The sequence below is a fragment of the Heloderma suspectum genome, chromosome 1 (genome assembly GCF_057233095.1).
Source record: "Heloderma suspectum isolate Gila_16-S chromosome 1, 16-S_ref, whole genome shotgun sequence".
In the NCBI taxonomy this organism is placed as follows: Eukaryota; Metazoa; Chordata; class Lepidosauria; order Squamata; family Helodermatidae; genus Heloderma; species Heloderma suspectum.
Genome location: NC_139458.1, coordinates 429,580,940 through 429,608,934, shown reverse-complemented (window position 1 = coordinate 429,608,934; position 27,995 = coordinate 429,580,940). Strand labels below are relative to the sequence as shown.

General features: G+C 43.9%; 1 protein-coding gene across 10 annotated transcripts in view; it reads left to right on the top strand.

The window, feature by feature from the left end:
• BCL11A (BCL11 transcription factor A) overlaps positions 1 to 27,995 on the top strand; it is a 206,598-nt gene that overhangs the window by 150,857 nt on the left and 27,746 nt on the right. The window contains exon 1 of one of the 10 annotated variants that reach the window (XM_084829341.1): positions 8,572 to 27,183. The exons of the other annotated variants lie outside the window; for them this stretch is intronic. Coding sequence (XP_084685467.1) covers positions 27,174 to 27,183 — 10 coding nt within the window. The 5' untranslated portion in view covers positions 8,572 to 27,173. Of the gene's footprint in view, positions 1 to 8,571; positions 27,184 to 27,995 lie in introns of those variants that run through there. 10 annotated transcript variants of the gene reach the window in all.

Below are 27,995 nucleotides of genomic sequence, written 5' to 3'. Positions count from 1 at the left end.
TTAAAAACACTGATTGTGAGGACGTGCTAGCTATTTCCCACATCAGTGCCACACACCACTGGGGCCACCAAAAATGGGAAGTAACCGCATCATTCAAGCAACCTAAATTATTAACATTTACTCATTGCCAAGGCAAGGCAGTAGCCTGACTCTGGGTGTAATTGCGGAAATGTGGTGTTTGTTTGCCCTTTTCATTTAGAGGAGAGAGTCTGAACAGAAACATCCACAGATTATTTCCAGGCCAACGAAAATAAGATGCCCTGTCTGTACATACACCCATTTGTGAATGTTGAGCCATACCGTCTGTTGAAAGAAATGGGCACTCAGCATGTACAGGAGCCCCTTGCATGCACTGGAACACACCTGGTGTTCTCTGCATTGGGATACTGGGATTTTTCCAAGGTAGTGCAGCCTTATTTTCCTCCCCAGCAAATGAAGCTGCTGTGACTGGGAAATTCCTCTTTTCCCCACTGGCCTAGCTTCCCCTACCCAACCACCTGTTTTTCTGTAAAGTTCCAGTCATAGCAAGAGGCTTCATTTCAGCGTGCCAGAGAACTCCCAAAGCTGTGGCAATACATAACAGCTCCTGACATGAAACTCTTATAGCTTGATCCCACGGAGCATATAGGATCCGAGATAGATCCAGAATCAAGGTTCTAGTGCTGGCATGAGAGGCAGCTCCTGTCTATGTAGCCCCATTGCGATTTCTGGATCTCTTGGTCACACAGGAGTGTGACAGAATGCTATAAACTGATATATATTCAATTTCTCTGCTCAAGAGTAACCCATTTGGGTGCTGCAGCCTGGATGGGCAACTCTGTTAAGCTTCCTTGGAATGTGTTCATGAGTGATTGCTTATCCCTGTCATTATTTGCACAAAGCAAAATATAAATCACTCTGCCTAATTTTTCTCCTCTTAGAGAGAGAGAGGGGGGGGGCGGGGGCGTTAGAAAGCAGTCAAACCCCCAGGTACAGATTCTCTTGCGGTGGATTTCTCTGTAAATCATCTCCCACCACCACTACCAAAGGAGGGGGAGAATATCGGATTTAAGCCTTCATCTGATAATGTGTGAAAGATGCGAGTTTGTTTCCGTGGGCTTGGGTGCCAGTCTTTAATCTTCCAGCTTGATTCAGCTATCAATTATTGCTGCAATTATTTGTCTAGTTGGATATTTAAAATGTCATCTGAAAGACATGATTATATATTCCAGCAAGACGGTCGGTGTAATCAGATGAACTGAATCCAGTTTAAGTGCAACGTGGCTCTAACCTGTCTTTCATCAGGGAATCCAATGGTGGCAAAAAAACTGGCGGCATTCAGCTCTGTTGTAAGGAAACAGGGCTAACCTTGGATCCCCTTTGTTATTTGGGTGAAGGTCAGGTGATGGCTGCAGCAGAGGAGACCTTCAGAGGCTCCATGTCAGGATGACATCTGTCCATCTAATAAGCAATAGTCTAATAACCAATACTAAGTTTAATATAGTCATTAAAATAACTAACACCTGCTATTACAATATTCCACTTATTCGCAATTGAATCTTGAATAAATTCAAAAGCAGGTCCTTGAATTTTGTTCCTCATAACAACAACAACAAACAATAATATGATGATGGCATATCGTTGTTGTTGTTGTTATTATTATTATTAGTAGTAGTAATCAGATGTAACCATGGTTTTTGGTCTGACATGAACAAACAGACTTGTTCTTGTCCAGACTCACAAGGGAGGCAGTTCAGACATGATATTGTAATTTCAAAGCTGGGGGCAATGTGATAAAATATCATTGCCCAATAAAACACTTTGATGTCGCTACAAAGCTGGTTCGAAAAACAGCAGCTCTAGATGCACAGCAACTGCTCAGAGCTGCTGAGTTCCTTGAGGAATGCAATAAACCTTTCGCTTTCTCAATAGCAACTCTCTCCCCCCAACCCCCAAACACACACCCTACCATTATGAAGGGAAGGTAACTGGCCGTGGGAAGGGACTTAGCTCTTCTCCTGAGGAGGGTGGTGGGAAGTAGCTGGGAACCGCGAGCCTACCATCTGAGTTAATTCATTGTGACAATTTCCAGAGGGGTACCTATGTTAGTCTGTGGTAGCAAAAACGACAGTCTTGTGGCCCTTTAAAGACTAACAAAAGGTTGCCTGCACTCATAAAGCCCACTGACAGGTATCCCTTTCTTCTCATCCATGTGGGAACAAATGCTACCGCCAAGCGGAGCTACAAAGAAATCACGTCAGACTTTGAAGCTTTGGGAAGGAAACTCAAGAACTTTGGGGCCCAGATAGTTTTCTCATCCATACTTCCAGTAGTTAGAAGAGGGATAGAAAGGGAACGAAAAATACTCCGGGTGAATGACTGGCTACGAAGGCGGTGCTGATGAGAGAGATTTGGATTCTGGGACCATGGGCTATACTTCCTGGAAGATGGGCTGTTGGCAAGGGACGGGTTGCACCTCACAAAGGATGGGAAGAATGTGTTTGGCCACAGCATGAAGAACTTCATCAGGAGGGCTTTAAACTGAATCCTACGGGGAAGGGAGATGTAATGTTGGGGGTAACAGTGGACATAGGCGCATGCACTGCAACGGAGAGAACAGCTCTGATAGTGCCCAATAATAGTCTTCAGACACATGTAGGAAGAAAGCCAGATTATGAAGCACATGGTCTTCGATGTCTATATACTAATGCCCAGAGTATGGGAAACAAACAGAATGAACTTGAACTCCTAATACAAGAGGGAAATTATGACTTGATAAGTATAACTGAGACTTGGTGGGATGACTCTCATGACTGGAATACAGCAATTGAAGGAGATAACTTGTTCAAAAAGAACAGGAGGAACAGAAAGGGAGGTGGGGTTGCACTGTATGTGAAAAATACATATCTCTGCACAGAAATACAGGAGGATGAGCTTGGTAGCCCCATCGAGAGCATCTGGATCAAAATAAATGGAGCAAAGAATAAAAGGAACATGGTGGTCAGAGTCTACTACCGGCCACCCAATCAAGGAGAAGACGAGGATGAAACTTTTGAAAAGCAAATAGCCAGTGTTTCAAGGAAGCATGATGTAGTAGTAATGGGGGACTTCAATTTCCCTGATATTTGTTGGGAGACAAATTCTGCAAAACATGGCCCCTCCAGGAAATTCCTGACTTGTGTGGCGGATAACTTCCTCCTACAGAAAGTAGAGGAAGGAACTAGAGGATCGGCTATCCTTGACTTGATCCTAACCAACAGAGATGACTTCGTGGATAAAGTAGCAGTTACAGGAACTCTGGGGGAAAGCGACCATGTTGTACTTGAGTTCTTGGTTCTAAGGGAAGCAAAAGCCGAGTGTAGTCAAACGCGTACCCTGGATTTCAGGTAAGCCAATTTTAATAAACTCAGAACAATGATCAGTAAGGTCCCACGGCAAGCGACGCTAACGAGAAAAGGAGTCCAAGATGGGTGGCAGCTTTTAAAAAAGGACATTCTCAAGGCACAGTTACAAACAATTCCAACAAGAAGAAAAGGTGGAAGACAACAGGAGAAGCCAATGTGGCTTCACAAAAAGCTTAGGGATGACCTGAAAACAAAAAAGGACACATATAGGAAGTGGAAAGAAGGCCAAGTAACAAAGGAAGAGCACAGGCAGGTAGCACAGAATTGCAGGGATGGCGACAGGAAGGCTACAGCTGAGAACGAGCTGAGGTTAGCGAGGGATGCTAAAAACAACAAACAGGCTTTCTTCAGCTACGTGCATAGTAAAAGGCAGAGGAAAGAAATGGTTGTTCTGCTATTAAATAAGGATGGCAAAACGATAACAGATGACAAAGAAAAGGCAGAGGTGCTCAATTCCTACTTTGGCTTATTCTTCTCCCAAAAGAGGGTCTATGACCCCCCTGGCAAAGGCGAAGTACAGGCTGAAGGGGCAGGATTGCAGCTTGAGATAGATAGGCATATGGTCAAGGAATACCTAATTACTTTGAATGAGTTCAAATCTCCAGGGCCAGATGAACTGCAACCTAGAGTAATAAAGGAACTGGCAGAAGAACTCTCAGAACCACTGTCTATTCTCTTTGAGAAATCATGGAGGACAGGGGAAGTGCCAGATGACTGGAGGAGGGCTAATGTCCCTATCTTCAAAAAGGGTAAAAAGGAAGAACCTGGGAACTACAGACCAGTCAGTCTGACATCAATCCCTGGGGAAATTCTGGAGCAGATGATAAAGCAATCCATCTGGAAGCACCTTGAAAACAATGCAGTGATTACTTGAAGCCAACATGGATTTGTCAAGAACGAATCCTGCCAGACAAATCTGATCTCATTTTTTGATCAAGTAACCTCCCTTGTGGAACGTGGGAATGCTGTAGACATCATATACCTCGACTTCAGCAAAGCGTTCGACACAGTGCCCCATGATATCCTGATGAGCAAACTAGCTCAAAGTGGGCTAGATGAAACAACGATCCGGTGGATCCACAGTTGGCTACAGAATCGGACTCAAAGAGTGCTTATCAATGGGACCTTCTCAAACTGGGGAGAGGTAACAAGTGGGGTACCGCAGGGCTCAGTCCTGGGCCCATTGCTCTTCCACATTTTTATGAATGACTTGGAGGAGGAGGTGCAGGGAATGCTGATCAAATTTGCAGATGACACAAAATTGGGCGGGATAGCTAATACTTTGGAAGACAGAAACAAAATTCAAAGTGATCTGGATAGACTGGAGCGCTGGGCAGAAAACAACAGAATGACATTTAATAGGGATAAATGCCAAGTTCTGCACGTAGGAAAAAGAAACCAAATGCACAGTTACAAGATGGGGGATACGTGGCTCAACAACACTACAAGCGAGAAAGATCTTGGAATTGTTGTCGATCACAAGCTGAATATGAGCCACCAATGTGATGTGGCTGCAAAAAAGGCAAATGCTCTTTTGGGCTGCATTAATAGAAGCATAGCTTCCAAATCCCGGGAAATACTAGTTCCCCTGTACTCAGCACTGGGTAGGCCTCATCTGGAGTACTGTGTCCAGTTCTGGGCACCACACTTGAAGAAGTATGCAGACCAACTGGAGAGGGTTCAGAGGAAGGCAGCAAAGATGATCAGGGGAATGGAAACAAAGCCCTATGAAGAGAGACTAAAAGAACTGGGCATGTTTAGCCTTGAGAAGAGAAGACTGAGGGAAGATATGATAGCACTCTTCAAGTACTTGAAAGGTTGTCACAGAGAAGAAGGCCAGGATCTCTTCTTGATCATCCCAGAGTGCAGGACACGGAATAATGGGCTCAAGTTACAGGAAGCCAGATTCCATCTGAACATCAGGAAAAACGTCCTGACTGTTCGAGCAATACGACAATGGAACCAATGACCTAGGGAGGTGGTGGGCTTTCCCACACTGGAGGCCTTCAAGACGAGGCTGGACAGCCATCTGTCAGGGATGCTCTACTTGGACTCCTGCATTGAGCAGGGGGTTGGACTCGATGGCCTTGTAGGCCCCTTCCAACCCTACTATTCTATGATTGTATGATTATGGCATAAGCTTTTGTGGACTATAGTCCACGATTCACAAAACCCTTCAGGGTTTTTCTAGGACTCGCAAGGAACAATAACAAAATCCAGATAGTTTTTGAGGCTAAGAGAGATGTCCACCCATCCCTAACAAGTGTGTTGTAAGGGTAGGAGCGCCATGATAAATAAATGGAAGTTCCTCATTTAAAGCAGTTTACCTCTGGAGGACAGTATTGGAGGACAAATGAGGGAAGCCCATTATCTTTGTGCCTTGCTTGTGAGCTTCCCAGAACCATCTGGGTGGGTATTCTTGGGAAGAGAATACTAGACGTGATGGACTGATCCTGTGATTTTATTTATTCAGTGGAGGCTGGTGGCTCTGATGTCGGTGGGGGTAAATCTGCTCTGGGTTGCAGTCAGAACCAGTCAAAACTCTAAAGGAGCTATTGAAGGTGTGAAGCACCTTGGATAGCTCCTTTAGAGTATCGACTGAAACCTGGAACGGATTCACCACCCCACTGACATCAGAGCCACCAGCCTCCACTAGTCGAATTACAACCGCATGTCAAAGAGGCAAGCCAAGGTCAATTCCCCATATGCCCCACGGGTAAATTAACGTCTGGTGGCTTGTCATTACGTGTGAATAAGCCAATTGAATCCACTGTTGCTGCAGCTCGTGGGCTGGTGCTTGAAAAGGCTCTTTCACACGTTGATAGCAAACAATAAATGCTCTGCAGTTCCTGCTTTCTTGCTATTTCGAGGGCAAGCAGGGTTAGAGGCAAAGAACTTAGTACAGCCAGGCCCAGTGGACAAGCAGACGAGAACTGAAGGAAGCGGAGGCTGGTGAAATGGTCAAAAACAGGTTGGTGGTCAGGTTCCAGGGAAGGCGAGAGGAGTCTGTTTAGCACCTTCTCACTCAAACTAAGAAGCCAAGCCTAGGAGAGATCTTATATAAGGCCAGCAGGACCTCTGTTGGCTCCCTAGTCACCTGATTCCTCCTGGGCTGACAGGGCACTTTCCCTTCCTGCCACTATTAGCGTGCATGTGTCCTCCACAGCAAGGCTCATCCCAGCCAGTCATTGTCACTCCCCCCACGCAGAGAGTAAGGTGATGCTGCCAGATTCCTGCTGGTGCCTTACAATACAATGCAAAGGGCTACTTTGCATCACCAATGGGAGCTGCATGTCTAGGGGTTCCCCATGGGACATGACTGTGATACCTATGGGTGAAATGTTTTCCTTGAAATTCATCTTGCGTTGCTCGTTCTCTGCATCACTTTCGCCGCTGGTCACAGGCAACAAGAGGAACCATTTTCTACCAGGATACTTTCTACTCATTGGTTGCCCTTTCCACAAGTCCTCAGGCTTTTTTTCGGGGTGGGGGGGGAGGGGTAACAAACACTGGGGCTTGACCATACAGAATCTTTTAAAAAGTGCCCCTGTTTTGGAGGTTTTTTTCTCTTTTTTTGTATGGTTCAGTACCTCTACAAATAGATTGGGGTAAAAGAATAAAACGGGGCTGGGGGGATTAAAATAATTATATATATATATATATATATATACACACACACACACACACACACACACATATATATATATACACACACATATGCACACACACACACACACACATATATATATACACACACATACATATATACACACATACATACATACATACATATGGAAGGAAGGAAGGAATTGCAGGGAAAAATAGGAAACAATTGGTAATTTGAAAAATAGTGCCTGCAAACCAGTGGCAGTAGTTTTGAACTTCTCCCTACCACTCTGTAATTACCGGCTGCATTTATAAGGTGAATGATTAACTCAATTGTCCCTAACGGCCAGCAGGTAAATACATAATTATGGGCTGTTGAAACAAGGTTATTGTTTACCTGATTGTCAAGCACCTGCTTTGAAAGACCTTTGATCTAGCAGGTCGAGGCTCAGGTGAGACATCATAGCTTCAAGGGGTCATTGACCGGAGGTCAGGGTGCGTAGTGTGAAGGGGGGAGGGTTGGGTACCTTCATGGTTTCTCAAGCAAGTTCTGGGCTTAGGATTACGTGTTCTGTTTCTTAGAGGAACTGTACTTTGGAAGGACAGATACTGAAACTGAAGCTGAAATATTTTGGCCACCTAATGCGAAGAGAAAACTCCCTGGAAAAGACCCTGATGCTGGGAAAGATTGAAGGCAAAAGGAGAAGGGGACGGCAGAGGATGAGATGATACGATACTTTATTGCTTAAAGCCATAGGCCACCACAATGTACATTAAAGAGAGAGAGAGAGAGAGAGAGAGAGCAAGAAAAAAAACCCAGTACAGTCACATATTTGTATATACATAAATTCATACATCCAACAGAATCATCCCTAGTAGGCTGTTTGGGCTTTGGCACGTATTTTCCTTGCTGCCAAGGCAAATTTTGCTACCTGGGCAGTGGTGAAGGCATCAGTGCCAGAAAGAAGGTCACATATCTGTTCTAAAGGTGTTCTATTTAGGAGGCTCTGGGAAATAATGGCAAGAAATTTATGCCTAGGATGGCCATAGAGAGGGCATCTTAGTAAGTAATGAGAGACATCCCCAACCTCTCCAGACCGACAGATACAGAGTCTCTGATGGACTGGGGTATTGTCAAATCTTCCCTCAAAGACGGCATGCATTGTAGACGCAAAGGATGAGATGGCTAGATAGCATCACCGATGCAATGAATATGAACTTGAGCACACTCCGGGAGAGAGTGGAGGACAGGAAGGCCTGGCGTGCTATGGTCCACGGGGTCACGAAGAGTCGGACACGACTTAACGACTGAACAACAACAACAACTCAGAGGCTTTGTGACTCATACTGTGAAAGATGCCTATTCATTTAAAACAGTGCATCTCAATCCTGATCACAGTGAGGCTGAAACTACACATGAGACACAGTTACTATGTCTGTTCTCCCCACCACCAAAACCCGTTTTCTTTTGCAAACTAAAGGCTGCCACAGGGAAGGAGTGGCCTGGGCAGAGGCTGCTTTACTTGTTCCCTGCCAGCCATTTTTTTTTCTGCTCAAAATAGCCCTTGCTAGTTGCTTTCTCCTTTTGGAAAAAAAATATAAATATTTTCTCCTGTAAATAGAAAGGCAGCAAAGAAGACGGCAGGAGGGGTAGAGTAGGGGGCTTTGGAAAAAAACACAAGGCTTATGGTGAAAGGGTTAAGCACATCCCTCTCCCAGCTGGTTCTCTGCTCAGGATCGCAGTTTTCTGCATCTGTTCTTAGTTTAAAACAGGGGTGCGCCACCTTTTTCACCCTGAGGGCTGAACTGAATTTCGGAGAAGCTGAATTCAATTTCGGAGAAGCCAAAGGCAAAAAGGGTGAGGCCAATATTGCCAAAAATACCAGTATGGTTTAGCTGGCTCCTACTGCTAGTAACCAGGCCTTAGGAGAGGCATTGTGATGTTTCAAGATGAGGGAAAAAATTGCACAAAAGCCAAGAAACCACCAAACAATTGGTGGTTGGGGAGGGGCATGGCCATTTGAGGAACCTGGGAGGGCCAGATTGGGACCCCGGGCCTGAAGTTCTGCACCCCTGGTTTAAAATAATACAAACACATCACAGAGAAAAATGCATATGATTTGCATGCTCCATTCACTTTAAGCCTGAATCTCCCTGCAGTGAAGCAGATTGCCAAGGGTTCCTTTTTCATTTCAACAAACAAAATTTGTGCACAGCCGTTTTTACACCTGCCAGGAGCGGAGGTCTTACTTATCACCTGTAATGCAATCCTTTTAAAGAGTAAAACAAAACTGGAGATGCCAGGCATTGAATCTGGCATTTCTCTGCATGCAGAACAGGCGCTCTACCACTGAGCTATTAATATTTGAGAATAATTGCATTTTATTCTGCCCTTCTTACAAAGAGCTCATGGTATTGTATGTGGTCTGTCCTTTTTATCATCACAAATAGTGCTGTAAGGTCCAGGTTAATCACAAAGGTGGCTTAAAGCAGATGAGGGCAGAAGGTAGATAGGGATCTACTGCTACAGCTCCATGTGATTTGCAGTAGATCAGCAAGGGTTAGGATTCCCAAAGATTGAACAATAGAGATCTCCCCCCCCCCAAAAAAAAAAAACCCTTTCCCACCTCTTAAATGAGACTACTGGGATCAGGGTTTTTTTGCAGGGAGCAGGACAAGAGTAGATGTGTGTGCCTGGAAGGATATGTCTGCAAGCACCAGGTTTGGTGCTGAAAATGAATTCCTTGGCTGAGCATATTCTCAGCAGCACTTTGTGCCCTTTCCTGAGCCACTGTTTTGCACCTGGGTCTGACTGGTGGATTTTGGGATTCTAGTGGAAAACAAAGTCGATCCTGGAAGCCTAAGGTCTACTCACCCCTGGCTTAAAGGGCCCTTTTTGTGTGTGCAGGCATGGACTACACAAAGAACAACTCTTAAGATAAGGCCTGCTGGATGTGTAAACAAGCTCTGAGTAGAAAAAAAATCTTACTGCTAACCCTTGTTCTCTGTTTATCATTTTTCATGATTTTTAAAAAAAATTATCTTGCTTACATTTTCTCTGATCGATGGATTCATTGATTAAGCTGGGAGTGGGGTGGGGGTGTTTCGGCTTTTGATTAATTAACGCTTTCAGCCTTCTGTTTAGGCCTGTGGAATCGATTCTCATTTGCCTGAGGAGTTTCTTTTGAGGATTGCGTTCAGTGCTGAACATTTGCCACCAATTTTAGGCCTTTCCAGTTCCTCCCCACATCCTGGTTCGAATGTAAAAAGGGACAGCTTTCAACCTTCTTTCCCCAACACCACGCCCTGGCTCTAAGCCTTTAAAAATTACTTCCATACTGACAAATTAACTTGCCAACTTGAAGACAGAAGTTGGGGGGGTGGGGTGGGGGGTTGATAGCCAAACTATGCGAAGTCCAATAACAGAATGACAGTTGATTGGCAGCTGTGCTATGCTTCTGAGGGACACCACACTCCATCTCTGTTTTGCCAAGCTCAGAACTGTTTCTTGTTAACAGAGTTGTTGTTTTTAAAGGAGCAAGAAATAATATCGAGGAATATTCCTCCCCTCCTTCATCCCAATCACTTTGTGCAGCTCCTATAAGTGTTTGAGCCAGCATATACATAAATCAATTTGAGCCTAACCACGGGCTTTTATGGATATTAGAGTGGTGTGCATTTTCTTACAAATGTGAACTTGAGCATTAATTAATAAACAGGCTGTTTTCATATCAGGGCATATCTACGCTATCACCCTGAACCAGTTTAATTATCATAATTCCCCCCCCCCCCAGTCCCTGAACCTCCAAGGCATCAGCAACTCCCAATGGAACCAGGAGCAAGAAGTGCTACCATGGACTCTCAGTGCCTCAGAGCCCTCTTCAAGCACAGAGGGGAATTGCGGCATGCAGCGTTGGCTCCTGCAATTGGCAGGCAGCATGAAGCCTGTGGATTGGCTAGACGTGGCTTAAATACAAGGTGCCCGGCCTTCCAGCTTTTCCTGCCCACAGATCAGTATTTTCTTCCTGTTGCACTGTAGGCTGAGGCTTCCTCAGCTCCGTTTACTGACCTCAGAGACCCTGAGCTGGCAAAAATACTGTCTGCATCAAGAATTTGGGTATACCTTTCCGTAGTTCCAGGCCGGACCTGACACAAGCAATTATAGTTCCGTGAGGAAGCCAGATTCACACTTGGATGTTTGCCCCTGGCGACGATAACATTAAGCTATTTCTCGTGTGTGTGAATGTGTCATCTCGGCTCAAACGCCACAGATGGAATTTCATTTTTGTCTTCTATCTATTATTGGTAAAAATATATAAAACTGGAAACACTCTGTGTGTATGTCTGTCTACTCAGATCTGTTGCGGTGTTTGTGCAGGGTATCTCAAATTGTAAGCTGCCTGAGCCTTTAGGATCAGGCAAAAAGCAAACAACCTCCCCCCTGAATAAATAACATTAAATAAAAACCCATTTGGTTTTACCTCAGCCATAATGCTCCTTGGTAGAACCAGTTCACACATTCAGCTGTGAGTTAATGAGTGGTGGAGATCAAGTCAAGGATAGGCATTTGTGAAATAGCTTTAAAGCGTGAGCCAGAAAGATCAGGACCAAGGGGCCCTACCCGTCTACTGTAGGTTTTTCCTCTGGAAAAGGTGTGGAATGAGCGGTGGCATTGGGATGTATGTGGCGCTTGTGGCCCAGAGGCAGCCTGTGGCCTTTGCGTTGCCTGCTCCAGCTTAAAGGAGACATGAAGCCCAGTCTTGTGCATGCCTACTCAGAAGGAAGAATCATAGTGGGATTTATTGTCAAGTAAGCATACATAGGAAAGCAGACTTAAATGCTCAAAAGTCCATGAGGACTAGCTGCCCTAGTATATCCTGGGGGCAGATCAGTGAGTGGGCTCCTCAGCCAATTTTAAACTTGCTGGAAGGTGTAGCTTGTTATAATGCCCACTGGCAGAAGCATCAAAAGTCAAATCCATGGAGAGCAGGTCTATCAGTGGCTATTGGTCATGGTGCCGGTATATCACTAACAACGGGAGAGGGCTAAGGCCTTGGAACCCTGCTTGTGGGTTTCCCAGATGTATACGAAGCTGCCTTACATGGAGTCATACCACTGGCCCATCCAGCCCAATATAACCCACTTTGATTGGCGGCAGCTCTCCAGGATTTCAGGCACAAGTCCTTCCTATCACCTGCTGCCTGATCTGTTCAGCTAGAGGTGCTGGGGATTGAACCTGGCATCTTCTACATGCAAAGCATGTTCTCTGTCACTGAGCTGTAGGCGCCCTCTAATTGGCCCCTGCCTGGAGCAGAATGCTTTACTAGATGGATCTTTGGTCTGATCCAGCAGGGCTCTTATGATCCTGAGACTGCCACACACCCCAGGTGTTTGAAACACACTGGAAGAGGCTGTACGTGTAAACCAATGTATCTATATAGAGGCCCCTCTTTGCGTGGAGTTCTGCACATAGAGCCCCTTCTGATGTATTCCGAATGCATAAATGGTACATATGTATGGGTGAGCGCTGCAGGGTGCATCACCAAGCCCCCAAACGCCCTCGTGCATTTTTTCGATGCATGGAGAGGATCATGTGCAAGCCCCCCAAGTATGCAGTATGCGTTCCATCTGGGAAATTGGGATAATAGTCACCTGCCTTGTAGGCTTGTTACAAGACTGAATAAAACAAAGCATTTGGAGCACTTGGATCAATGATTGGATCTCTTTTCCACGTTTTAAAAAACAGCGGTAGTGCACCTCAGGAGTAGCATTTCTGTTTGCATAATTGTGTTTTCACAGACCATGGAAATTTTCCGATCAGAGAAACTGAGATGATTTTTTTTTAGTGGCTTTTGCTTGTTTGACTTAGTGCTGAACTAAAATTTCTGTGATGAAAACCAGGGACAAGTGGAAAAGGGGTGAAGAGAAATGGTGCTTTGGAGGCTGTGCTTTGCCTTTTCTGTTTCTTCAGCATACCCCTGGAATGATGCTGTGTTGTGATGTAGCATTATTACAAGGGAAATTTGAGGGGGAGGAGTATTTTACCTAGGACCACCTTCAGAATTTTACTACGCTCGACTCCCTTTACGGATGGAAGAAAGTAGCAAGGTAAACCAGTTGAGGTTTACCTCAGGCATCCGAAAGAGTGGACTAGTTTGGAAATTTACAAGAGGGGGATCTCTCCCTGCCCTCCTTGCAGATCATGTCATAAACAACACGTTTAAAATGTAAGAAATAAATAAAATAAACATGGACTCCAGAAAGGACACCTAGCCTCTTCTAACTCCAACTGAGCACCCTTACCCAAAGATGAGATTGCATATTTATATGGCCTTTCTTGTTAAACTAGTACGGTAGCATGGCCTGCTTTAGGATATTGGGCAGGGGTGAAACAGAGGTTGATCATTGATGTAAGGGGGCTGGGAGGGGGGTCTGTGTGACACAAAGGTCAGACACAGACTTTCAGGCTTGATGAAGTTTCTACAATTTAACATGTTGCATCCCTAACTCTGTGACAAAAATAAAGGAGGTTATAAGTGACATACTGTCCAGTTTAAAAGGTTGACCTGGTATGGTCAGATTATGCTCTGCTTGGGCAAAAATGCAGTCTGGATGTGGTTGCATGAAGGTCAGTGGTGTACGAAGCTTCTGCGTGCAAGCTGGATTTGGGCTGAGAGGGAGTCGGAAAGGGGGCAATTGAAATAAACGGACATGTGACCAGAGTTATGCGTTTGGCTGAAAAACCAACCCAGCTAGAGTCAGCAATAAAAGTGCCCAGATGGTGTGGAGCAGTGGTAGTAATAACTTCTACTTTGGAGTTTTAAGACACTATTTAACAACCCTTTGGCCTTGAGGTGGACATGGTTGCTTCAGGAATATATATAAATATATATATGCAGGCAGCGGGGCTGCATAGTTGATTGCTGAGGCAGCACTGGCGGACCAGTGGCCATGGAATGTTGGCTGACTCTTGGAGAGCAGGGAAAACAGAAAACCGCACAGGAGGGGGAACAAAAAGAAGTACCCTAAAAGAAGGCCTGGCTGGCTGGAACCCTGAACAGGAGTATTTCACACTGCAACATTTTGTTTTAGAGCAAGACTTTTCCATTTTTATGATTTTGCAGATAGTAGTAGTAGTAGTAGTAGAAGATATATTAATATATATCTGCTGCTAGTACTATTCATTTACATACTCTCTTCGATACAGTTCAGAGCAGTGACTAATACAATAAAAAATAAAACTCGCATAGTCTGAAATCAATTACTGTCAATAAAGTCCAGAACTTATGTTCTACAGTCTGCAGCAAATCCGACAATAAGTTGAGTCTTAAAAGCTTCGCCAGTTAGGAAGGCCTAAATTCAAATAGATCTGGGCATTTGCAGGCCTCACTAGGGAGAGAATGCCACAAAATAATTGTAAAACGGCCTTTCAGTTGTAAAATGAATAGATTGACTATGTTTATTGAAACCTGGCTATTTCTGGGTTGGCTTACAGTTGAAAGCGGATGCTGGTTATGTATTGTGCCTTACGGTACGATTGATATATTTGTGTTCCTTGGTTGTAGCAAAGGAGAAGCCATTCCAGTAAAATGGTGTCTTGCACTTAGGGGTGGTTAGAGTGTGTTGGACGGTTTGTCTCTATTGTCAGATATTCAGTGGTTCACATTCTGCAGAAGTGGAATGAAGTAGCCATTTACTACTATAATTGTTGTTGTTGTTGTTGTTGTAAGCTTTACGCTTTAGATCAGTCGACAGAAGCTTTAGCTGATTAGTTGGTGGGAGAAAATTTTAATTGGCAGGGATAATAGTTAAGGACACATATTTATATTTCTTGCAATTATTTTGATTTCAGTATGGTACTGTGATAGAAAATGTGTGTGTATATATGCATGTGGGGTGGGGAAGGATATTAAAGATGGTATTTCTTTCTAACAATGAGTGTTTACTAAATTATAAGTTATATTGTGCATCCTTCAATATCTCAAAAAAGGGAGCTAAACTGAAGTTTTGATAACATGCATATTAATTACATTTAATCGACTGGTTAATCAGTTAAGAAGTAGATGATTAATGGACTTAAACTTCTGTAATTGTTTGAGCACCCAAATTATTATGCATTATAAAGTTGTGGTAGCAGAACACTGAGGCAATATACTTCCTTGGTGAAAATCACTCTTATCAGCTAGAAAAACTCTTCCTGGTGTTTAAGCTAAATTTGGTTCCTTGTAGTTTAAAACCATTGATTGCTTTAATTATATTATTCATTTTTCATATATATTTATTTACAGGTTTATTTCTGCTAAAATTATAGTGTTTCTGCTAAAAGAAAAGTGCCTGACAACTTTATCAGCCTGGCCTTAGACAGGTCCTGAAGGCAATTTTACAATTAAGTTAAAAAAAATCTTTAAAATGTAAAAATGCACAGCATCCCATTTTGAAAACAACAAATATCAAAATGATTAAATAAATATTCAAAAATAACAGTTTCGAAAGAAAAAGAAAAACCCAGCCAGTCTTTTTTCAAAGCCATCAGAAACAAAAAGCTTTTTCTACTTTTCCAAATGCTGCAGCAAATTAGACCTGGTGATCCATCTAGGTAATTAATTTAACAGGGTGGCTGCCGCCAGTGAAAAGGCCCTGTTTCTTGTATACGCTAACCTCATTCACCTCCGAAGGGCAGGGCACCCAGACCAGAGCCTTGTCTGATGACCTGTGGGTGAGGGGATTTCGGTGCGCACAATCTCTTTTGAGGCCCAGAAGATGGTCAGAGAAGGCATGTGATCCAACTATTTTATCAAAGTTCTACATAGTTAGAGTCTCAGTTGAAGACCACCCAGCTGCTCTGAGCTTTGGCAAGGAACAGCAGATATAAATATATAAATGAGGTATCCTGCTTGCTTGTCCCAATGAATGGTGCCACTCGTGGTTATTCTGTAAATCCTGCAGAATTCTACTGGCGTGGGCTACACACAGGGGTCATATAGTTTGGGGAGAAGCACTGAATCAGCAACGTTAGAACTGGGTGGTGGTGGAAGGAAGTGGAATGTGGACAGACATAATTTCATTTTTTACTTGGGTCAAGAGTATGAATTTCTTAAGGGAGCAAAGAGCTTTGGATACCATCCAGACAAAGCTAAACACCTAGAAGTTGAACTGCGAGAGTTAAACATGTGTTTAAATCTCTTCCACTGAAATATATTGGACTTCTGAGTGCTTAACTTTGGCTGGATTGTGCCCCTGTGTGTGTGTGTTTTATAGGCCAGATGGAGAAAAGAGAGAATCTAGTGCAAGTGGTAACAATTAATTATTCTCCCATTCTGTCTCCCCCCCCCCACTTTTCAATGCCTTCAGTAGTGTCGTGTCTGAAGACAAGCGTTCATTTGACATTTAAGATGAATAAAAAGAGATTCCTGGTTTAGCTTCAAACTGCTGTTCAAATAATTTCCCCCCCTGGTAAAGAGAGAGAAAGGAGAAGGAGAAGAGGAATCATTCTCTGGCATCTGAGTTTGTGCACGTGTCTCTAGTAACAAAAGATACACACATGCTGTGTGGGAGCTTACAAAAGAAACAAATTATTATTTCATAGAATTAAATGGAATTGCAACCTTGTAAGGAAAAGAACCATGCTATTATTTTTTAAGTGGCAAAAGGTCAGCAGGGCCCGGCCCTACCATTAGGCAGGATGAAATAGTTCAGATTTGGGATACCATTAAAGGACATCAAATGGACAATTATTTAGCTTATATTTTTTACTGGGGCAGAGAAGGATGCCATTTGGATTTTCTGCCTGAAGCATCAAAATGTGTTGGACCATCTCTGAAGGTCAGATTTATAACATGGTTGCCTCTGGCAGTCATTTCAGCCATTTGGGGGACTTTGAAATAGCTGTGTTTGCCTTTACTCAAAAAGTAAGATGGAAGTCAGAGATAAGATGATTCATGTTTAGAAGTGAACTTTGAGTCACCTTAGTTCTTAGAAGCACGACTCCCACTCAAAGGGAAATGTGGTATCACTCCATCTAGCTTGCACACCTGCTTTCATAACGCTTTTAGTAACTGTGGTTGGAAGTGATGCTTGACCTACACCCATAGCAGTACCAGGTGTAAGTCCAGAGACTGGTCAAGCCTCGGGTATGATCAGAAATGTATACCACTAAGGTACTCTCAAGACTTTTTCACTTTTCAGATGTCACTCATTTGAGGGTCCCTAGAGAATCAAACCCAAAATCTAGCTACGAGTTGGGTCCAATAATCAAAGCTAAAAGTGGCTTCTTTCAGTCCGTTTTTGTGGTTTAGCATTTAATAGTCTCAGTTTGTAGCTTTAGCCTACAAAAGGAGACTGTGCCCCATCGTCCGGTAGTCACTTTTGTGAGCTGACATAAAGGACACATCTGTCTACTAAGAACCAGCAATTAGGCTTTGTCTTAGTTCTGGCAAATTAAGACAAAAACCTTTCTTAAACCTTTTAATTTAAATTTGAAACCTCCTATCTTATTAATCAAGTCAAATTTTTAGAACTCTTATCTGCTGGCTGCTTATATAGTTATAGTAATCTTGGAGTTAAGTTAATCAAGGTTAAGTTAAGATTTCTGTCACCTCTATTCATTACAATTAATTCTTAATTTTGATTTTGTTGTGGTTACTTTCTCTTTCTCATTTAATATTAATCAGTCTGTATATGCAGTAACCTTCTGGTTGTAAGATGGATTTAATTCTCTCTTCCATTCCTGTTGTTGGTCTGATTTTTGACCTGGAGACTGGGATGCTTTTGGATGGAAATTGTCTACTTTTGAGCTGTGGTAGTCTGTTCTAGCAAACTCTGTAAACTGTAGTTATTTGTGTTACAGAAAATTCTCAGAATCCCTATAAAGCTTATAAGGATGCTGGAACCAACAATGGAACCAATTACCTAGGGAGGTCGTGGGCTCTCCCACACTGGAGCATTCAAGATGAAGCTGGACAGCCACCTGTCAGGGATGCTTTGACTTGGATTCCTGCATTGAGCAGGGGGCTGGACTTGATGGTCTTATAGGCCCCTTCCAACCCTACTATTCTATGATTCTAGAATTCACAGGGTTCTTTCGAGGCAACTATGATATGATCCATGCAGATCTGATTGAAGCCTTATCCTCAGTCATCTAAGACCAGTGAAGCCCGGAGTTGTTTTCCTATGTTCTGAAATTTCCCATCAAATTACTGTAGCCAAGAGTAAAATTTGGTATGGAGGGGTAGTTGTGTGGGGGTTTTAGTACCTTGATTAAAAGCTGTAGAATTTAATAATGTACTGGCAGTGAAATTTGTACAGTTGGCCATTTATGGGGGTGGTTCTCCACCCTGAATCTATTCTCAAAGTGGCCTTCTTGGCCTAACAAGTTGTTCACCAGGTCTACAAGTTAACCTTTCACCCCCTTCTGCCTCTTGATGAGCCATCACATATCTCACTGCTGTCTCCTGTAGAAGTGATACGTTATATCTGGGCCCTCCTGGTGGAGGAGGCCTTGTGCCTTCTTTATGTGTGCATGCAACAAATGTACATTTAACAGCGAAGGACCTGATGGGTGTCGGCAAGTGCTCAAAATGGATGGGATGCCACCCCACTTAGCCTCGCCTAATATAAAACAAAACCATCCCACTTCCTTCTTTTCTCCTTCAAGTGCTGGTCAGGGTTCCCTCGCATGTCCACGTATGGTGAAAACCACATTTGACGCCTGGATAATTTATGAATGGGGCTGGCGTCAGAAGTTGGTACTGTTGGGCGTCTCCCAAGGTTCACAATCCTGTAGGGGCCCCACTGCAATGCCTGGACCCTCCTAGCCCCCCCTTCTCCCTTTTCATCTTCCCTTTCTGAGTGAGCAAGCAGTAAGACAAGGAAGAAGGAGCAGTAGCCCATGTGGCCCTTGTCTCCCCCGCCCAATCTCCCTGGCAGGTGGTGCAGATTGGGCTCAGAGGGGGAAGAAAATGAATGAGCAACAGCAGCAAGGACAAGATGGGTCCACTCAGGCAAGGCTAACCATTGATAGCATCTTGTCCCAGTAACACCCCCCCCAAAAAAAACTGGAACCAGTACAGTAAATTAAGGGGCCCTTGGAACCTGTTCTTACTTTTCCTCAGTGGCAAAGGAAGCCACTTGCATTGTAGCTTTTCCCAGTACCATGAAGTGGGAGGAAGATTTGCCAACACGGTTGCTTCCTACTCTAGTCTTGCCTCACCTCCCAGGAAGGACAACCCTTGGCGTGGGTTGCGGCCGTGTTGTCGACTTCTCTCACATGAGCTGGAGGCTCTTCTGTCACCAGAGCAGTGTGGGAAGAAGCCAGGCTGCAGCAGTTCCCGTGCTGCTGAGGTAACATATGAACGGGCTGCGTCGCAGCCGTGGAAACTCTGGATTGTTGCTTCTCCTGTAAATGTCAATTGTGTACAGATACTAAAACATGTTGGACGCTGCCTTTACTTTCACAAACAAGGAACGCGTTCCCAAAGCCCGTTGGCACACTGGCCGGCATATTATTCCATTACTAACTTGGCAAAGTTAAGTGCTTAAATGCCTAGCTTTAGAACAATTCCGCCCCCCGCCCCCACGCCTTCCCCACAGCAATGGCATCTAACTCACATGTTTTCTTCCCAGCTGGCCTTACTTCAGCTTTGCTTTTCTGGCTCTGGTGGCTGCTGCTGTGGTCATGCCTGTGGGGGTCACTTCTTTCTTTCTTTCTTTCTTTCTTTCTTTCTTTCTTTCTTTCTTTCTTGGGAGGGAGGTATTAATTTAAAGAATATATTTTCCTTTACTTGCGTGTTAAGTTTAAGAAATTAACAGGGCCTAGGACTGTGGGCATATTTTGACCAGCACTACCCTGCTCCAATTTCCCTCTTTGGTCACTTTAATAAAGCCCTGCACAAAATGGGACGCACAAAACTGAATTCAGCAGTGTATTGTGGCCTGACTGGCACTTTATACCAACATCTTATTTTTGCAGCCCCTGGCAGGCAATTGGAGGTTTTTGTCAAACCCGCTGCTTGAGCCTCTATGGCTTGGGTTGGTGGGGTATAAATTGTGCCTGTTGCCTCTAAAATCAGCCACATTTTCAGGGACTGTCCTCCACCTTTTAAAAATGGCCGTTACCCCCATCTTGGGTGCCATAGTAACCATAGTCACAGATTCAACAAAACTGCATTAGAGAGAAAAGGGTGTTATAAAATACAACCTTGAATATCTGTATCAGGAATGAGGAATTTGTGGCTCTTCATATGCTGCTGGACGACAACTCCCATCATGCCCAAACATTGGCTGTTTGGGGGTTGGGGCTGATGGGAGTTGTAGTCCAGGAACATCCGGAGAGCCACAGGTTCCCCACCCCTATCTGGATGAAGGCCCTAGTTAGACTCAAACTGTGCTTTACATTGAATGAATGACCTTACATTTGTGTCCTTCAGAGTAGAATTTTATACATGTATGCTCAGAATGAAATCTAATTGAGTTCAGTGGGACTTACTTTCAGGTAAATTGGTATAGGATTGCAGACTCAGGCTACCCACTTAGTTGAGAGTAAGTTCCACTGAACTCAGTAGGGCTTCCTATTGAATAGACATGTATAGGATTGTGCTGTCAGCCTTTTATTTGTAAAATAAGAGATAATTAGTTTAACAACAGTGTTGAGAAAAAATGAATGAGTTAAGGATTGTAAAGCACTTAGTACTTATAGAATGTTTAATAAGATGATACATACTTCTAATTAAATTTGCTTTGCTTTGTACATTCATGAAAAAGATCTCATGTTATGAGGTGATTTGTCTACATAATTGCGTACACGTACCAATACATACTCCTTCCAAGCCTCTATAATGGCAAACAAGGTATCTGCAAAGCAGATAGTGATTCATTCCACTGTCAATTAGACTTTTGTCATAGTTTATTACTCACATGTTATTTTAGTCCTCCCTCCCTCCCATCCATCCATCCATCCAGTCTAAAATGGTTGAAACCAGTAGTTTTCAAACTTTTTATCTTCAGAGAAGAAAATACATCAGCTATATTATTGACTGGTACTGGGTGCACAGAACAGACTTCCCAATCTTGAAACAACTACTTTGGCTCCCAGGCTGTTTCTGAGCACAATTCAAATTGCTGGCTCTTATATCTAATGCCCTAAATAGTTTGGGACCAGGGTACTCGGAGGACCACCTTCTCCCACATTAACCTTTCCAAATAGAATAATCTTTGGAATACTTATATCCCACATTTAAAAAAACCCCTCCCTACAATTCAAAAGTAGGACTTCCAGGAGACATGTTGTCTAACTGAGCCCATTTTCCCTGGGCTTGTTTTCTGTGTGCAGGGAGTTTTCAATGTATGGGGCTGTTTGAAATATAACTCCGTCACTGGATTGGTATAATCCATTCTAGACATGTCTGTTGCCGGGAAATCCAGCCCTTTTTGGGCTCACCGGATTTCTCCAGTGCCTCTGACTCAGCTTGCATTTGTGAGCTGAGCCCCAGGGTTTTCCCTGAAATCCAGGAACTTTTTCTGTTCTTTAAAAAAGTACTTAAATAGAAATTTGTGCAAATTACGGATGTGGTTTGTGCAAATTATGCAAATCGTGGCTGCAATTTGTGCAAATTTCTATTTACACAAATCAAAACAACAGCAATGGAAAATCTGCAAACTGGCTCAACTTGATGCAGTTCGAGTTAGGCCAGCTCGCAGGAAACAAGCCGAAGTCTGGGAGGCTGAGCTGATGAAATCTGGGCTCTACCCCCTGGATGGATTCCTCTGACATCCCTAATCCAGTCTACCACCTCAGGACATTAGCACAATCTTCACCCCATTCTGCTGTATCTATAGGCCAGGCTTCATATAGGCTTTGAGGGGCTCATGAGTTCTTTCTAAGATGGCCACTTAGCCATCATCAAAAAAGAGGAAGAGCATCATGCAGAATAGAGGAGAGATTGGCATAAAATCTGCATATGCTAATTTGTCTGCAGAGGTGCACCTTTGGAAATAATTACAGTAATTTCAATATAAATGTGTTAGATCTCACCATAGTGGGGAAGACTTGTGACCAGGTCACCTGTGTTCCCGTGCAGTCTGCTGTCCAAGTGTTGATGGGTGACATCAAGGCCCCTGTTCTCCTTTCTGGTGATTCTTTGTCTTTAAACTGGACTTTGATGGACAGTCCTTCAAGTAGAGGACACCTTCAAATAAGGGATGGTCCTCTAGCAGCCATTCAAATAGAGGACTGTCTTCTGTAAAGTTGGACACATGGCCATCCCAATTCCTTCATCATTAAGAAGATGACGTGTGAATCTGCCCTGACGTTGGCATTTTTCTGGCTGCCTTCACAAATTTAATAAAGTTTATCCAAATTAACTTGCAGAGAAATTCAAGGACTTGAGCGGACTGGATGAAAGCAGAACAATTTCCGCCATTTTTTTTAAAAAAGAATTGCTTTGACTCAGTATGCACAGGTCTCAAAAAGTTTATCTTAATTACCAACCGTATTGGTTAGGAAAGTTCAGCAATCAGAATAAAGGCAAAGTCTTGCATTTTTTGGAAGAGAGAGAGGAGCCTAAAACTCTTGTTGCCTCCTGTTGAAATGGTTGGCAGGGCTGCGTTCGCAGCAGGGCAGGGAAGGAGGTGGCGCAGCGGGAGCCTTTCTGTCTGGCCCACACTCTGCTCCATGTTCTTGTTTCCCTTCCTGGCTCTTAGGAGCAAACACAGTGTGTTTCTCCCCACCCCCTCCTCCTTCTGGCACTTTGGCAGGGCAGAGAAAGAGCCCAGGTGGCTCTCGCCCATTGATCCAGCCTCGATGGAACAGTGCAACGGCTCGTCACATGACATGAGCCGCTGACGGGTAGCCTTGCTGGATGGCTTCTCTGGCTTGTTGTGCTTCAGGCCAGACTTGCTGCCTTCAAACTTGGATTTTTTCTGCAGGAGCTCCAAATATGGGACTTGCCAACTTGTGCTGTATGCGAATAGTAATAGCCCCCAAAGCTGTAAAGGAGTGAATCTAGCCAGCCGGCAGCTCTAGAGTGTAACCAGAATGAATCAACCCTTTGCACTCTTTCACCAGGTTTTTGCACTTTCAATCCAAATGAAGGAACAGGACAAAATGATCTAAACTGAACCCGTTGAAAGCAAGCCTTACTCCCCGACCCTCCTTCCCTAAGTGTTCACATCTTTTAACCTTATTCCTAATGTGTGGAGCTGGTTGTCATTATTCATGGTCTGGTTGAAGGGACTCACCATGGTTCACTAGTGAATTACGCAGTTTCATAGCCCAACAACATCTCAGGTGGGAAGAGGGGGCATGGGGGGGGGCTCTTTTTTGGGTGGGAATCAGCTGCAGAAAGTGGGGGAATGGTATTGCTTTCACCTCCCTATCTGGCACCAGTAATTGCGTCGCAGTTGTACCAGGGAGGCTGAGCAAAAGCAGCTGGGTTGACTCAGAAGATGGAAAGGGCTTCTTGCACTGGCACTTCCAAGCCCCAAAGGGAACCTCTGGACTCTGGGCCAGATTCTCCACTGCTGAAGGGCAAAAGCAGGTGAAAACTATGGCCTCCTCATCACAAGCAGCAGGTGAGGCAGCCAATTTGTGTCTCGAGTGTACCGGTTGCAGGTGACTCCTGCATGCAAACAAACAAAATTTCCCTGCACATAGAAAGCTAGCATGTCAAGGAAAAAGGTTCTAGCCTAGGTTTTTCCTTGTCTCTCCCCCCCCCCCCCACTGGTCTGAAGTGGTACAGACTTGCTCTTGTGCATACAGGTTTATGGTTGATAAGGTTGGAAACACCACCCTAGCAGGAATTTTTAAAGCCTTAAACATATGTATCTCAGAATTTCTCAAACTATGCACAATGAATGTTAAAGTATTTCCCCCAGTGTTTAGGCTAAGCTTTTGGGAATTCCTCTTTCATGAGAAGTAATCTTAGATGCACCGGGAAACGAATAGGCTGATGTATATTCTGTGCTGCCATGTAGCAAAAATACAATATGGAATTGGGTGCAAACCTCCGCGTTCTCAGAATATCACAATTCTTTCCTCTTTTGTACTATTTAAAAAGCATGTTTCTAGCCCTCATGGATTCTAGATAAACTTAAAAATCACACGTGGTCGATGCACATGACATCTCAGAAGCTAGACAAGGAGAGGCAGTATATTTTTGAAAAAACAGCTCAGGGAAGGGATTGCAACTCGGTGGTCAAACACATGTTTTGCATATAGAAGATCCCAGGTCTGATACCTGGCATCTTCACTTAAATTTAAAGGATCAGGTGATAGGTGAAGGGAAAGTTCTTTGCTTGAGACTCTAGAGAGCTGTTGCTAGTGAGAGCAGACAAGATGGCCTAGATGGACAAATAGTCTGACCTAGGGATGTATGGGCTATGTGTCTGTGTTTTGCGGGTTGTCAGGCACCTTTCATTCTGCAGTCCACCCATCGATGGAATTGGATTCTTTTTAGTTCCCAAATTTGTGCAAATGCTCATTTGTGCAAATGAGCATGTGTGAAAATGCGCAAATTCCCCCAAATTGTGCATTTTCATGCTTTAGCCTATGGTGAAATGTGCATTTTTGCCGGGTTTTTATTTTTGTGTATTTTTCTATGCTGAAATTTGCACAAAAATCAGGAAAGTTAGAAAAACGGTCTGCAAGTTGGCGAAATCCACCTGACAGAAGAAAAGCTGATCCTCTGCGGAATCCACCCATCAGATTCATCAAAATCCGAACTCATTTGGTTCCATTGCAGATTTCTCAGACATCCCTAGTCTGACCGTGAATAAAGCAGCTCTGTATGTTCCACTAGCTCAGCAGCAATGGCTGGATAAGGCTCCTGCCTTTATGTCCTGCTTGTGGGCTTCCCACCCAGAAGCATCTGGTTGGCTACTGTAGGAAACAGGACAGAAGCCTACTGACATCCATGAGTTTGTTCCCCCCTCTGACCTTAAGCTACATACTGGGGATCCCCAGGTGCTGAAATTGCAGATGTTGAAAGTGCTTCCTTCGTCGGCCACAAACTATTCCCAGTGGAAAATTTGGAGGCAGGTTAGGGAAAGACCAATCCTTGGATGATGGCATTGAGGAGCAGCCTTGAGTCTTGGCAGTGCAGTGCTCCAGATTGGCTGCATTAGTATGATTTGCTAAAGAGAGGCCTCCTTGGCTGTGTTTGGCATGGGTCTGCTCCAGCTCTCGCTTATCCCTAATCCATTGCTTTATTTCCATATGGTGGGAGAATTTGTGCCGTGGCGTACGTGGAACTTAGGCTTGGAGGTTGCCAGGAGTGCATATACCTTGCAGTAAAAAATAATTAAATGAAATAAAACAGTTGTGCCAAGGTAATTCAGACAGTGCATCAAGAAAAAATGGAACATGTCTGTCTGTATCGATTATGCAAAACAAACAAATGTCTATATATTTGTGGAATTTTCCCATATTTTTCCCACTCCTTCTAATCATTACGGGGGATATCAAGAGCTTCAAAAGGTATCAAAGGCCGAGTCTGTGGGACTTCTGGAATTGTGGCTCAGTCCACCTTCGAGCTTCCATGTTTTCAGCAAGCATTGTCCATGCACAGTCAAGCCTGTCTTGCAAAGACTTAAGGACTACAAACTTTCTAGTGATGATTTCTGGACCCAACCCCAAATACTGTTGTCAGGGTTCCACCTTATGACCTGGACCCCCTGAGCAACTCCTCAAGGAACTCTTTCCTCCTTAAGAGTCCCACTTTCCTCCTTCTACCTTCCCCTGTCCAATAATGTGGGGTTTAGGCTATAAATGTGGGGTGGTTAGCACTTCAGGCACTTGGGTTTTAACCACAACAGTTTCCTGGTAAATTAAAACAAGCAAATCACAACTAAAGGTATTTACATAACAGCGCTGAGTGATACAAAGGAATTAAGAGAAAATAAAAATGAAAAGAATGAAATGAAAACAAAAAACAAAAATGACAATAAAAATGACAATAAATAAAAGAGAAAATAAAAAACTTGCAAGATGCAAGTTCCTTTATCCTAGCTGTAGTTAGACTTCTCCAGGCTGCTTCTTCCTGTTCCCTCTTCGTGCTCCGCTCTTTCTGACCCTGCTTTTACTGCTCTCTCACTCTCTTTATATACCTTCCTCCCTCAAAACTGAAAGTACTGTTTCAACCCTGAAGAAATTGAACTTAACTGGGAAAATGAAACTGGAACTTAACCAGGGAAATGAAACTACTCCTCTCAGGGATTCTCCCTCCAGGCTTCTAGGTCTGACCTTTTTCCTTGCCTCTGTAGGCCTCAAACCTTCACACCTGTGCTTGAGCAGAATGCCAAAATGCAGATAATAGTGGACACAGGTATCTTGAGAGTTAGTTTGAAACCGTTGCCTACAGCCAGCATAGAGAGCAGCTTCTTGCTTTCATGATTTGGGTGCATTAGTGCATGGCAAGGTGCATGGGAAATATCCTATGGTAACATAGCCATCTTTCACTCTAGGACAGTCCTGCACTCAACAGTCAATATACAAAGTGAGCCACGGCCTATGCTGTACATAATTGCCATCCCTGTAAATCATATAAATCAAGGTGTAGAGTAATGCTGTCCACATCTCTGGACGCTGGGGATCATACCTGTGAGGGGGTGTGAGAAGGAACTGTGCAAAGCACTGAAATCATAGGGACATTAGAAACCCTGAGGTTTCTGTTGCAAATTCAGGGATTTCACTTTTCAAGACTATCATCCCACTGTTGAGGGACAGAAACTTTTAAAAAAGAAAAAGAAATCTGAGGTGCTCAGGCTGTGCACGGTTCTGTGACGCTACCAAAATCTGTGCTTTGGAACAGTGGTGCTACCATTGAAGATCATCCAGAAGCTTCATTTGGTGCAAAATGCAGCAGCTAGGCTGCTCAGCAATGCATGATATTGTGGTCACATCACCCCAATACTGAAAGATCTGCACCGGTTGCCAGGTGTCTTGCAGGCTCAATTCAAAGTGTTGATTTTAACCTTTAAAGCTCTAAACGGCTTAGGGCCTGGCTATCCGAGGGACTGTCTTATCTCTGTATGAACCTGGTCGGTTATTAAAATCAGCAGGAGACACCCTCTTAAAGGCATCCCTGCTCGCAGTGGCCTCTTTGTCAGGCAGTTAGGAAGGAGCTTTCTTCTGTGTTGCTCCCAAACTCTGGAACATTTTCCCTCTGGAGCTGCAACTGGTCCCCACCCTCCATGTGTTCAGGTCAGGGGTCAAGACACATCTTTTCAACTTGGCTTTTTAAATTGTTATGGTTTTTCAGATAGTTTTCAATATTTTGCTGTGGTTTTATTTGATTATGTTTTCCCCTCCTGAACTTTTTGTAAATTTGTAAACGTGCATCACCAAAAAAGAGGACAGTGACTTGCATAATATTTGCATATGCTGATTTATATGCATAGATGCAAATGTAGAAATAATTACTTAATACTGTGGAAGACTGTAACCAGGTGACCTGTGTGTTTTCCTGCTCACCTCAGCCCAGGTGCTAACTATTTATTTGCTACGTTTACATCCTGCCTTTCCTCCACGGAGCCCAAGGCAGCATACACAGGGCCGGCCCTACCATTAGGCACAGTGAGGCAGTCATTTTAGGTGGTAGATGCTGGGAGGAGGCAGCAAGGTGTTGGAGGAAAGAGCTGAGTGTCATGCAGCCTTCCCTGTGCCCCCTAAGTTACCCTGCTTCTTTCAGGTGTGGTGGAGGAGGATGTCCCATTACCAGTGTTGAAGAAAGAAGAACTGTCAGTCTAGTCAGCTTCTATACATGGAATGGAAAGGGGTGACATGTTGTTCTTTGCCTCAGGCAGCAAAATGTTTTTGGGCCAGTATTAAGCATACATGATCCCCTCCTCTCAGTGGTATCCTCACAACAATCTTGTTGATGGGCAACCGTTCTTATGATTCGTTATCTTTAAACTGGGCTTGGACAGGACAGCTCTTCACATATACAGTCCTCTGGCAGCCCTTCAAATAGAGGACTGTAAAAGAGGACATCTGGCCACCCTACAACCCTTGTC